The sequence below is a fragment of the Leguminivora glycinivorella genome, chromosome 15 (assembly GCF_023078275.1).
Source record: "Leguminivora glycinivorella isolate SPB_JAAS2020 chromosome 15, LegGlyc_1.1, whole genome shotgun sequence".
Taxonomy (NCBI): Eukaryota; Metazoa; Arthropoda; class Insecta; order Lepidoptera; family Tortricidae; genus Leguminivora; species Leguminivora glycinivorella.
Window position 1 is genome coordinate 18,857,241 of NC_062985.1, and position 14,921 is coordinate 18,872,161.

A 14,921-nucleotide genomic window follows, 5' to 3' on the forward strand; every position below is an offset into this window, starting at 1 on the left:
TATAAGACATACCTTTCTGTCGATAGATATGTTTTTAAAACACCTAAAATTCGAATAAAAGACACTGTGCTAACGCGAGCCCGCTCAGTCTGCGCCGAGCGCTCGAAGACAACGGACCTGCGTTTGATCGTCCGGCGCACCTAGCTTTCGTAAGCAGCGCGATAGTTCCGAGAAGTGCCGTAAACTGCGACTAAACAAATCTTGATCCTTTTTACACCTTATGCAATTTTAGTATTCGACATGCTTTTCATATGATTTTGGATTTCAAGTTATACGTGAAGTTTGTTGAGAGTTTGAATTATTATTATATTTTGGGACCAGGATGAGGTTCTGGTTCTCATGATGATGGAGTCAGGCAGGAGATGTTCAACAGAACTGCTATTCTACTTATCATAACTCCACCATGTTTGGGCTCATTAGATTTGGGCTGATGAGCACCATCGATCTAGACGAAGTCCAAGGTCTCATGATGGAGTCAGGAGGTGGTCAACAGAACTGCTACTCTCCTCATCATAACCCCATCATGTTTGGGCTCATTAGATTTGGGCCGACAAGCACCATCGAACTAGATGAGGTCCAAGGTCTCATGATGGAGTCAGGAGGTGGTCAACAGAACTGCTATTCTCCTCATCATAACCCCATCATGTTTGGGCTCATTAGATTTGGGCTGACGAGCACCATCGATCTAGACGAAGTCCAAGGTCTCATGATGGAGTCAGGAGGTGGTCAACAGAACTGCTATTCTCCTCACTATAACCCCATCATGTTTGGGCTCATTAGATTTGGGCCGACGAGCACCATCGAACTAGATGAGGTCCAAGGTCTCATGATGGAGTCAGGAGGTGGTCAACAGAACTGCTATTCTATTCATAAGACTGCTTGCACTTACATTGACATTATACTTTACATAATGCTATTAAACCTAATGAAGCGTTGTTTTATTACCTAAATCTCAAAACCCTCTAAATAAAATATGTATAGTAAGGAAGGAGCAAAAATTTAACCGCAGGCTTTCCAAACCGACGATGTTTGATCAGCTACTTTTAGAACGAACATGTACATCATTTGATTTTCACCCTTTCAAATGTTTCTAAGACGCAATGTTTTGCACAGGTCACGTCATGCACAGTTAAACTGTGGAATGAATTGTTGCCAGCGGTATTTCCGGACCGATGCGACCTTCAAACCTTCAAGAAAAGAACGTACATCCATCTTAAAGGCCGGCAACGCACCAACACTTCTGGTGCTTCGGGTGTCCATAGCCGGCAGTGATCGCTTACCATCAGGCAACTTGTCTGCTCGTTTGCCTCCTATCCCATAAAAAAAACGTTTAATAATTTTTAAGAAAAAAAAACCGCCGCCTTTTGGGTTCTGATGAAAGCTACTTGCGAATGTTGGATTATGTACAAATACATACATACAATCACGCCTGTATCCCATAAAGGGGTAGGCAGAGCACATGTAGAAATGTGTAGGTATTTTTTAAAACTGCTTTTAATGCTTTAATTATTAAATTTTTTAAATCGGTCGGAGATATCGAGGAATAAACAAAAAAAAAACGACGAATTGAGAACCGTCCTTCCTTGAGAGATTTGAGGCGATGGTTAAAAAGTGACACAACATCATGAGCAGTTCCACTGCACCAAATGTCACTATTCTGGACGTAAGTGCATGCTGTTCTTATAAAAATATGAAAGTCACTATAACTGTGCCGTTTAGATTTAGGGAGTTCCGGTCTGACCATCATCAACAGTTCCACTGCACCAAATGTCATTGTTCCGTACGTAAATGCATGCTATTCATATAAAAACACAAAAATCGCTATATGTATGCCTTTCAGACTTGAGGAGTTCCCTGGATTTCTCCAGGATCCCATCATCAGAACTGGGTTCTGATAAAAATGGGACCAATCAGTATGCATATACATTCAATAAAAAAACAGAAATCACTATTAAACTATTCTCTAATTTCAAGTTCCTAACTAAAATTTTCCTAATAAAAAAAAACAAATTGATCCCGATACAAACTTTCACCCCCTTTTTCCCTCTACTAGGGGTGTAAATTTTCATAATCGATTCTTATCTCTTCGAAATTTTGTTAATGCAATCTATACAAATTTCGACTTTCTAGCTTTCGTAGTTTCGGCTCAGCGGTGTTGGTTGTTGAATCAATCAATTAGGAAACCTGTATTTATATATGTATTTGTATATGTAGACTACTATACTTTTACTATATTCATACACCTTATTTACTACTACCATACCATGAACAGGAAATTCCCCGTATAAAATTGAAAATTATGTTATTACCAATTTAATTCAAAACTATCAAGATTATTTGTGTCGGCGTTGAAACGCGCGTTGAGTTGCAGGTGCTCGCGTACCGAGCGCCAACGCCATCTATCGATGGCCGTTTCGTGAAATTGATGAGCGCTCTAAGGAATAAGGAGTCTTAAGCCTGAGTGGACGCTCGGAGCGGAGCGTTCGACGGGGCGTGCAGCGAGGCGGGCGAGCGTGTATATGTCGCAGTAAGATAGATAAAGCCGTTATATAGTTATAACCCTAGGGATATAATTATATGTCGTAACATAGTTAAACGAAAGCGATTAATTGCTATCTTACTAGGAATATAACTATAATACGTTACTAGTTTAGTGATATAATTATATGACTGGATTCAGTTTAGTGAAATTATTGTAGCCATGGATTACGGCGGTGCGGCGGAGGTATAGTTATAACCCTAGTTATATAATTATATCACTGGATTAAACTTAGTCTAGGGATATAATTATAATACGTCTCTAGTTAAGTAATATAGTTATATTACTGGATTAAGTTCAGTAGTATAATTGTAGCAGTGTAGTGCGGGGGTGCAGTGGAGACGGGGGCGGGAGCTTACCCGCTACCACAAGGAAGTCGTTCGGCATCAGTTGTCGTTCCCGTCACGGTTGAGTTTTCGTGCATAATTATTTATTGAATTTTAGCCACTTTTTCTGTGATATCGTTATGTTACGGCATATAATTATATCCCTAGGGTTATAACTATACCTCCGCCGCACGGCCGCACTCCTGCCTACAATCATTTCACTAAACTGAATCCAGTCATATAATTATATCACTAAACTAGTAACGTATTATAGTTATATTCCTAGTAAGATAGCAATTAATCGCTTTCGTTTAACTATGTTACGACATATAATTATATAACTATATAACGGCTTTATCTATCTTACTGCGACATAACAAACTATGCAGCGTCGACTCAGGTCACTTGTATGAACTTTAACGCTCAGCACACCTCCGCCCCACGCACGCCGAATATGGGCAATCACTCAGGCCTTATTCATCGTGTATTATGAAATGAAATGAAATGAAATGAAATATTTATTTTCCAAGTAGGCATATTACAATGCGCTTATGAACGTCAAATTAAACTACGCCGGCTCTAACCCTACGCCTCAGCCTCGAGAAGATTTCAGTCCCCCCTCAGTTGGAGGAGGGTATCCACTATGGGACCGGCAAGAAACTCGGCGGGCCACTTCTTTTCAAAACATTACATCTTATAATTAGCATGCATTAAAAAAACAAGATACAATTTAATAAGCAAAAGTATTCATAAAAAAAAATTACCACAAGAAATTATACAAAGTACAAAGCTATTATGATTATTAATAAGAGATGTTAGAGATGTATAGAGTCTCTAAGTGTCAAAGTACATCTAAAAAAATTATACATGAAGAAAAAAAACGAATAACTAATATAACTTTAGAGTTTTAAAAGTCTCTTGTTGTCTTAAGCAAAGGAAAAAAAAAATATATATATACTTAATCTACTTTTTTCCTTGGAGATGTACCTATATGGTCTCCAAGAGTCAGAAAGAAAATAAACAAACAAGGACCGAACAGAGTGCCTCAACGTAATCTCATTCAAAATTAATGTTACATAGAATAGCATAGCCCCTATTAGCTGAAACAGACCGGTCTTCACAAACAGCACCCGTTCACGAATATGGCGCGCATCTCAGCCGTCGCATTAATTTATTACCCCAAACAGGTCAACGCTCAACACACATGTCACGTATCTTGAATGTCTTTATTTCTCTTGCAGAGTCCGCTTCGGTAATAGTGCATGTGCTCAGCGGAGAGAGGCCGGCGGCCATGCAAAGCTCCGGATCGTCCCCGCCAGGCCTCAACCGGGCGATCTTAGGCCTCGCCACCGCCGCTACCGTCGCCAGCCCTCGCCAGTGGCTCGCACTCGCAAACCAACTCACTGCAACCGCTGCACTCATCAGCCCGGCTGTAGGCCTCGTCAACTATTTAAGTCAAGGCCTAAGTTCAAGATGACCGGGGAATTTTTAAATAAGATTATTAATTTGTGTATTCGATTTCAACCATACCATTGTTGGATATAAATACAACGATTATAAAGTAGATTTTTCGTGTTGATATTGCTAAATCTTTATTGTCATATTATCGTCAATTTTAAAGATAAAACTTTGCTCATAGAAGCTCAGCCTGTTGAATTTTGACATTTTAGGCTTTCTTAATTTTTGCAACTGTAGCGAAAAATGTGATCAGCTATAGAAAATTTATCATACACCCATTCGTTCATATCAACTTGAAATTTAACAAGTTTTAACTTGTCATGTATAGTTTGATGTTTAACTATAAATAAAAGTAGAATAAATGCGGAAGGATTTGTACAGTAATATTAAGTTTTAGATAAGTATATTAATCAGTAATGGGAATTTCTGGCTATAAATTAAACTCACAGACAGAATACAGCTAAAAGGGGCTAGTTTATGAAATCGATAGAATAAGTTAGTTTATCGGAACCGCCAATCGGAAAAAAGCTAAAAAGAAAATTTGATTTGAATACATACATATTTATTTAGGTACACATGTTACGTTTGATGTAATCATAGCATTAACGTCAACTTACAATATTACAATTTTGCAAATTAAATATTAATTTCAAAATCAATACCGTGGAATTATGTTTTTCTCGATTTCCCAAAAAAAGTTCAAAGTGGAAATAAGCCCTTTTGAAAAGACACTCCTCAATCAAGGTCCGGGTGGTGGTAACACACTGTATAACTTAAGGCACGCCACAGACAGTCTTAAAAATTCATAATCTTAAAAAAGATTTGTATGCAACCTGTCAGTTCAAACTGACAGAGTTTTCAGATTGAACTGACCGTGTTGTGAACTGTGCCTCACACCACAGATATAGGCAGAAAGAAGATCGGACATGACGGGCTATTTGTATTGAATACGCCGTGCCTGTCGCAAGCCTCTTGAACCCACACACACATAGAGGCTCCTATTGAGCTAATGCGCAATACACGCGCATCATTTCCAAGTCTGTGTACATGCGAACGACCAGCGAGTCGTGTCGTCACGCACGCACACAACGACAACTGTATGCTCAATGAGGTAAGAACTGCTACACGTCCGCTAGTGGCTTATCCGCTGTTATTATACCTATATTTATGCTTTTAGACGTACACTGATATCAGGTGCCGTAGCCTAATGGCATTTCTGCGAAACGAAAACGAAACGCCGCGAAAGGCAGTCTGACTCTGTCACGCCAATACGCAAGAGCGATAGAGATAGATATCTACAAGCGTTTCGTTTCGTGAGCGTTTGTGCCATTCTACTACGCACCGTTCTGTACCCGAATGGCATTTCTGCGACGCGAAACGAAAACGAAACGCCGCGAAAGGCAGTCTGGCTCTGTCACGCCAATACGCAAAAGCGAGAGATATAGATATTTACGTTTCGTTTCGTAAGCGTTAGTGCTATTCGGCTACCCTGTAATATTATTGAGGCCATCAGAAGGATGCCATTCGGATATCGTACATTTCACTCGCACTTGCTCTTAGATCTATTGACAAAAGAAGCACGATGTCTGAATGGTATCGTTTGGATATCGTTCTGATGTCAGCGTATCTACATCCAAATTGTCTTGTTATTCTTCTGTTTTTCCGAGTAACTACCTTAATCTTAAAGATAACGAGCGAATCGGTTCTGTTATTCGGATCAAAGGACCGATATTCAATGAGAAGGGCCTTAGCGGCCTGATTCGAACCTTGATAAACTCCAACCATTACCATGCACTTTGTTTATGCGATATATATTCAGTATCAGTGTCAAAACTCATACATACGTACAATTACACCTGTTTCCCAGAGGGGTAGGAAGAGATCACGGATTTCCATTTACTATGATCCTGAAAAACCACTTTCGCTTCACACACTTTCATAACGTTTCTCATACACGGTCGTCGGTTTCGAGTACTTCTGACCTGGCCTTTTTGCGATATTCCCCCGATTTGGTCGAGAAAAGTTCGCATGGGTGTTCCACTTCCAACTGACCCTTTCACTCTTTTTTCATATACTTTCTTCGTTAATCTCCTCACATACATCCTCTCTACATGCCCGAACCACCTTAACATACCCATCTCAATCTTTGTCACCACATCTACATCCACTCCACACTTCTCTCTTATCACGCTATTTCAGTGTCAAAACTCTTCAAATAAAAACGTCACTCTTGAGTCTGACATATCCGATCCATATCGTATTTGGACGTAGTCACGCAGAAACGTTCCAATCCATCTGAAATTGTCATGATTGAAATGAAAGACTTTTGTTTTTCAAACTTAATGGCAATTTCATGTGGATAGGAACGTTTTTGCGTAACTACGACCATTTCTAACAATTTTTTTGACACAGTTATCGAAATTAAGCTGTCATGATAACTTAGGATTCCTTATATAAACACTAGGTCACACCGCGGACACTGGCGCTCATATATTTATTATATTATATAGGACATTCTTACACAGATTGACTGATGCCCACGGTAAGCTCAAGAGAGCTTGTATTGTGGGTACTCAGACAAAGATATATATAATTTAAAAATACTTATATACATAGAAAACATCCATGACTCAGGAACAAATATCTGCGCTCATCACACAAATAAATGTCCTTACCGGGATTCGAACCCGGGACCGCGGCGTAGCAGGCAGGGTCACTACCGACTGCGCTAGACCGGTCGTCAAATTATGAAAGAGGCGCGTTCCTAGCACACAGTCTAAGCTCGTGTAGGTGAACGCGTGCCATGCTTGTATGAATGAAATGGTCAGGTCGACTGTTCGCGTTTTTGACAGGTGGTAACTGTGAGGTAACCGAGAGGGGGTGGGCGGCACTTTCAGTGTGGAGCGGGGGTGGCCATACTGTACGATAGTACTCTTTATTACTGTGACTAGACGGTGCGAGTAGGGCTCACGACGGCCTTAATTAACATCGACTGAGTATTTATTTATTTAAATATACTTTATTCGTCAAAAGAAATCTTGTAGTAGAAAAGGCGGTAAATGCTAAAAGGCATTCTTTATCTCTCAGCCGTAAGGCCAAACAGACAGAGTCAAACTTTGAACAGATGTTTGACCTATGGTAATGTTCGAATCAGGCCGTGCTTATCTGTAGAATGACTAACAGTTAGTTATTCTGGAGACCACAAATGGAACAAGTAGGCTAATCTGTGTTAGGAAAATGCGTCTTATCTTTGTTTGTTTGAAAACTTTTTGAGTTTATTTCCATGATCTCTGCCTCTATTTTTTTCTAATTATTCTTCCTAGACTGGGCGCGTTAAAACGAGCATGTTCAGTTGAAAGTATATGACCTACATTTAATTCTTCAATGTATTTGTACATAACGTAACCACAAAATTAAAATTTTGAAAAATCCCTGACATAGTAGACCGATGTTCATGAAACATGGCTAAGAACACTCCCGACTAACTCGGCTTTCAAACAAAAAATCTAAGAGACACACACACAGACAGATAAAACCTAACCTAACCACAAAATTAAAATTTTGAAAAAATCCCCGACCGCGACATAGTGGACCGATTTTCATGAAACATGGCTAAGAACACTCCCGACTAACTCAGCTTTCAGACAAAAAAAAACTAAATCAAAATCGGTTCATCCGTTCGAGAGCTACGATGCCACAGACAGACACACACACAGACAGACAGACAGACAAACAGACAGACAAACAGACACGTCAAACTTATAACACCCCGTCGTTTTTGCGTCGGGGGTTAAAAACGATGTAATATTTAGTCTTAAAACTTGAATAAGATAGAAATAACTGTACAATATGTTTAAGCTTAATTGTTTATTACCATTTAAGGTACTAACTTTTAATGTTTTAGACAATACCTATATTTAATTATTCCATGAATGCTTATTTATATATTATGTAACGTCTTTAAGACGTCTGCAAATGATATATTTACATTTTTTATCACCTACGAGAAAAATATTGTTTCACAAAAACCAAAAAATACATGCCCCTAATCTGAAAAAAAAACCTGAGAAATGAAAAGTATGTATGCATGTATTCCAATTTTTATAGTTTGTTTATTTTTGATCTATTGTCGTGTTCACTTACATCTAAACACAAGCGAACACAGAACAAATTATCTGAACTCTAATATGAGACATGTTCATAATACCTAATTATTTGAGTTGTGTTCAGATGTTTATCTTTGTGAACAGATTTAGATACATTTGAATGCGACTTATCATGTAAAAATGTACATATTATACTTAATATAAGACATGTAAATAGTGTAAGGTAAATGTACCAGTTCTCGACACGTCACTGTCCAATATATAACACATTCTGTCACATTTGTTGACAATGACTAAGATCATAGAGGAATAAATAAGGAAAGAATTGTAACTCCATACATCAGTACATACATACATACATACATACAATCACGCCTGTGTCCCATGAAGGGGTAGGAAGAGCACATGAAACTACTCAGGTTTCAGTGCCACTCTTGGCAAATAAGGGGTTGAAAGAAAACGAAACTGTGACATTACAGTGACAGGTTGCCAGCATCTCGCCTACGCCACAATTTAACCCATATCCCACAGTCGCCTTCTACGACACCCACGGGAAGAAAGGGGGTGGTGAAATTCTCAACCCGTCATCACACGGGCAAACAGCATGAATTATCAGTACCACTACTCGACACTAGGTGTCAACTGTGTCGTGGCTGTTAAAATTTTTATATTAAAACAGTTTGCAACTTATATTACTAGCAGAATGAATTGGAAACAGAGTACTGATTAATAATATTTGGTGAAAATTGTTGAGAATTAGACTCTTTATTCGTGGCGACATCTATTGAAAAGTAGCAGTAGGTACTGATAATTTACGCTACTTGACGCTTGATTGACGCGTGATTGACGCTAAGTGTCACTACAAATAAGTTGCATTTACTGATGTATGGCGTCGCATCTCTTTACTAATTATTCCTCTATGCTATGATTGAAATCGGCATCTACTGGAGCACTGTCCAGCACTGGTGCTTTTACCTTTAAATTAAATTAAGTTAAAAAAATTATAAATAATTCGTAATTTTGTGACAGCCAAATATAATTTTGTGTATTCCTTTTAATGCGAATGTTCCAAACTTCGCACTCTAAAAGTAGATAATGAAATGGGTTGTGTAATAAATTATCAAAGTGTAGTTGTATTTAAAAATGTTATTTAATGATTTATAAGAATAATAACAGACTAGTCATAAATTATTCGAGAAAATGTCTGGTTTTATTTACAACAATAATGATACCCTTGCGTTTACACATTATCCGATCCGATATCGGATGTCGGACCGATATCTCATACATTACAGGCGCCATCTTGGATGCTTTTCCATTGAAATCCTTCCGACATCCGATATCGGATCGGATAATGTGAAAACGGCCTTACGTTATCAAAGACACAATGCAAAACAACACAAAACACAATTTTGATACAAAATTACTTTTTGAAATCATTCATGTCATGATAGAACTATGCAAGGCAATTTTTTATGGAGTTTGGTCCAAAATTGTTCATTCCGGTCCATAGCAGAATTCCGTCCGTACCGGAGAGGCTAGCCTGTAAGGGTTCTGTTTTTCCATTGTGAGGTACGGAACCCTAAAAATTATACATTTTGGACAATAACTATTACCATTATTATTTTAATTATAGTGTCTAAATCGCAGACGTTTTCTAGCCTTGATGAAAAAATAGCAGAAGTAAAAATAAATATAATTGTGGTAGGTAATCAAAACTCCTACTCATTCTATTTAAAGTCTTATACATATCATATATTATATTTCCATTTAATTCATAAAGTGTTCCGATTATTAAATAGCAATTATCATTTTAGGTCCTTTTCGTTAAAATGAAGTCCTACCAGGAATGGAAATCCAAAGCTCTTGGAATCTATATTATGACCCTTAAAGTAGGCTAGTTTCCTATAGGTACTTGAAATAAAATATTTTATGCAGTGCACGAAATAAAGCACCACATAATTAGAAGAAATATATGGACAGTAGTTATGTTTAAACATAATTAAATGAAATAAAGTAAATGAATTGACCGTGACGTCACTCCTCATTATTTCATAGTAATTCCATATTAGCAAGTCGTTTTGACAGTTCTTAATAAGAAGCTGATTTGACTAGTAGCAAACTAGCCTATTGCACTTAGTTAAATACCTCAGTCAAGTTGGGGGTAAACGAAACCGGCCAAATTTGGTCCACAAGTGGAAAAAATGCTTCATACAATTTTAATCATAATTATTTTTACATTCTCTTAAATTATAGTACGTACATTTTTTTTTGTTTTGTTTTCGTACATAAATTCGTTAAAAATGTATAATGTAAATGCCGTTTATAAATGAACATTTACGCGATATTTTTAAAATTTGTGTGTCTCGCAAATAAATCGACAATGCTATTGGTTTTCTCGTAGCTTTAAAGGTGTTTTATTTTATTACATTGTTCTACGTGGGGAGGAAGTCCAATAATACATTCTCAGAATTGCGAGGTCTTTTGATCCTGATAGGAGAAAAAAATGTCCCAATATTTCCATACATTTTTCAATCCTTCCATTCCGTTACCGCCATAAAAAGGGTATGAAAAAATGGTAACGGTATGAGAAAAAAACCTTGGGACACTTTTTTCTCCTGTTAAAGAGCTCGCGATTCTGAGTGGAATCCACATAAAAAAATCCAAATTCAAAAAAAGTAGGGGGGGGGGGCACAAACGTGTAAGTTAAAGACCGGGTACGAACAAGTGCAATAGCGCACTTAGTGTGCGAGTAAGATGAAAAATATATTTAATTTGGCCCCGAGTTCCCAGATCAAGAAACGGCCTTGGAGAGTCAGAAGCTCGGTTGCTTAGCGACCGGCCGTCTGGCAGATCTATTTTAGCATATAGCTAGCAGGCCCAATCGAACTAACACTGATACAAGAAATTACTTTTTTTCTTTATTCATTCCTTAAATAAACAATAACAGTCAAGCTATATATTTTTATCGACAGGGTATAAACATGACAAATACACAGAACTGGTGTGGTGGCAACATAAAATAATCAGTAAGTAGTGAATCGAACTTGAAGCAGGGGCGGCTCACTCTGCGATTCTACCGCCGCGCTACAAGTAGGTACATGCCGGCGGCCGCGAGTTCGCGGCCCATTCAGTGGCGACCTTCTCCTTCGCGCAGCGCAATAGAATTTAATGTCGGCTGCTCGCGTGCGGTCCGTTTGTTAATGTAGGTAACAATTTAGAATGGTGGCATTTTGTGAACATCAAAGGACTTCTGTACTTGTACTATTTTTTTTTTATTATAAGGTACCTTTAGGCATCAGTTGCTCTAATATTATAGTACCTTCATAAGTACTACCATAGATCCATTATACTAGTATCATAATCATGTCAGACACAATAATATTGACGTGTTGTATTCAAGAAAATATTTTGGAGAAACTCACTATCTTATTGTTGCAATTTTTATTGTTCAATATGTTATTTAAAACGCATTGTTTACAGCATTACAAAATATTACAATGGAGTAAAATTAATAATTATGAAATATATATCTCGTTGTTTAGTTGAAACCTTCACATTGTTTAGTGTCCTGGGGGCCGATTTTTGAGTCTCACTGTCACTAAAATTCCGGTTGAAAACGGTGAATTGCATATTATTTTCAGTGACAATTTTCTGAATTCGAACGCCGTGAGACTCAAAAATCGGCCCCCAGTGCTCGATAGTGTACCAGTAGATGTCACTTTAAATCTTGTGCATTACTGTGCCGAGCACTGGTATTTTTAACCTTAGTCAATGAATTGTCAAAACTGAGGTTCAAAAGTTTTAAGCTTGTGTCGAGAGATGGCAGTCTATGCACAGTGATTACACATTTCACTTTGACTGTAACTCTCTATAATACTCGATCCTCTTTGGTATTATGAATCCTTTATAATGAGCGCATGGTCACCAGACATGTGAAAAGTTTTACTGATAAAATGCCATGATTTAATGTTAGACAAAGAAATATAAGTACATATACTCACACTAAAAAAAAACAGTTCCTTTATTATAAACTGATGAGATATACTCGAAGACGATTTGATTCTGATTACGAATATGAACTTGTTATAGTAGGTAGGTATCTCAGCTTATTGTAATTTCTAGGTCAATTTTAAGGTCAATTACAATATCTCTGTTCATTCTAAGCCACTGGACTCAAAATTAAATACAGCCGAATGAACAAAATCTAGTTTAACTTAACAAAAACATTCCCAAAATACACAAGTTAAAAAGAAGAAAAATATCATTGTATTAAGTAATGCTGAGGAACCCACTGAAAAGAACAACCTAATATATTAGAGTGAATCTGCATAATGTTAGGACCTTCTGCTTCTAAGCTTTGTAGAAATGAAGGCATCGACTGTAGGGATAAAAGCCCGAAACGGAGCGTAGCTAAATGAAAAGGAGCAGAAACGCGGAATGTTTGCTTATTTCTAAAAGGTCATATGTCTGTAGAATGTTGAATGAGTTAAGTTGTTTTAGAAGTAAGTAGGCGGCCTATCGTCTTAGATATATGTGAGCTACGGAATCATTTAGGCTGATATATGCACAAGGGGTGTTCATATTGGGCGGACAGTTTATCAACTACTTACTATTTTTGTTCTTTGGTACTATGTCGTGCTCCACACATCTTGTTGGTTTAAAAAAACGTTCTTGCTAGCTTAAGAAAAGATGCCCAAAAAGATATTTTTTTTACACTCCGGTGGCGATACTTACTTAAATTCGCTTTCGACTTTTGACGTGAATATTTTCTATAAATAATCAACTCTAAGGTGGCCATTGACATAATTATGACATGACACTGACGTACTTAATATTGATAGACTGACAATTTGACTTGACTACAAAATTATTTATCGCGTGTGTCGTCAGAAAATATATAAATTATTAATTTTATTGATTCTGCAGACAATATTAAAATTAAGTTTGTATTCCCGCTAAATTATTCTAGCCACCCACCGCTATATAAAAATATATGGCGAAGACATATAATTTTGAATAATTTACGAAGACAAGAGCACGCAGCAAGGAGTGGAATGCCCTGCCTGAGTCTGGGTTCCCACATGAGTACAATCCAGGTCTCTTTAAAGCAAGAGTAAATAGGTATCTCATAGGTAAGCGTGCTCCACCGTAGACCGCATCATCACTTACCATCAGGTGTGATCGTGGTCAAACGTCTGCCTATTCATACTAAAAAAAAAAAACCTACGAGCATAAATGTTTCAAAATTAAATCTGAAAATAAAATCTGACATGCTGAAAATCGAACATGCTGGGCGATCTAGTATTGAATACGCCTGTCGTTACATCTTGAACACACACACACTACTTGTCTTGTAGAGGGACGCTTCTATTGGGCTACTGCGCAACACGTGCATCATTTCCAAGCATGCACAGGGAGAAATTATGAATAAATTAATTGATAAATTCGCTATGCACTTTTCCAGCTCACTGTACATGCGAACGACCAGCGAGTTGTGTCATCACGCACGCACACAAAGAAAATAGTATGCTCAATGAGCTAACCAAGGCTCGGAACCGGTTTAGTTTTTACCGGTTATAACCGGTTTATTTCGCTTGTACTCCGAACTTTCTAAAGAACGCGAACGTTATAAGAACTTTATTTTAACCGAAATGAACCGGTTTATTTCACGAGTGGCGAGACGCGCCGGCGCCGCGTAAATGCCTACGCTCACGCAGCGACTTTTTTGTTTGGTTAGAACAGTATTGCCTATCATGCCGCGGAATAAACCGGTTTTTTTTTTCTAAACCGGTTAATCGAACGTAACCTTTATGAAAGCGCTCCCCTAAAAACCGGTTTAAAAATAGCGGTTTTTCGAGCGAAAACGAAATTTAAAGGTTTTGCCGCAAGTACATGATAACAATTTGAAAATTTTACCGGTATCCGAGCCCTGGAGCTAACAACCGCGACACTCTACGTATTATATTATCTGAGGTCTACTCCCGTTAGATAAGATATGATAAGCTGATAAGATAAATACTTTATTTGCGTTCATTTTGTTTCTCCCAAATTCGAAGTCTTTGCGACAACTCTTCACACTCAGTAATCGAAAGTTCTTGGTTGACTTCACATGTTAATTTAACATAAACAACTGAAAATACTTTACAAGATAATTAAATAAGTTTCGACTGAGATGAAAGAGCAGATAATTAAGTATTTTATTGAAGAATATACTCAACTGAGTATTTAATTAAGTTGTGATAAATAAATAAATAATAAATATTACAGCGTGCGTAGCAGAATGGCACAAACGCTCACGAAACGCTCACGAAACGAAACGCTCGTAGATATCTATCTCTATAGCTCTTGCGTATTGGCGCGACAGAACCAGACTACCTTTCGCGGCGTTTCGTTTTCGTTTCGCGTCGCAGAAATGCCATTCGGCTACGGGTCCTGGCAGGCAAGCATGGTCGCGCGATAAATGATAAAACATCAGGCCGTCCCTTACCT

At 37.8% G+C, this 14,921-nt stretch overlaps 1 protein-coding gene across 1 annotated transcript in view; it reads left to right on the forward strand.

The window, feature by feature from the left end:
• LOC125233863 (hemicentin-2-like) overlaps window positions 1-4,656 on the forward strand; it is an 89,774-nt gene extending 85,118 nt beyond the window's left edge. Inside the window, exon 6 of the mRNA XM_048140005.1 lies at window positions 4,107-4,656. Within this exon, the coding sequence (XP_047995962.1) occupies window positions 4,107-4,342 (236 nt within the window). The 3' untranslated portion in view covers window positions 4,343-4,656. The remainder of the gene's footprint in view (window positions 1-4,106) is intronic.
• Window positions 4,657-14,921: the final 10,265 nt, after the last annotated feature.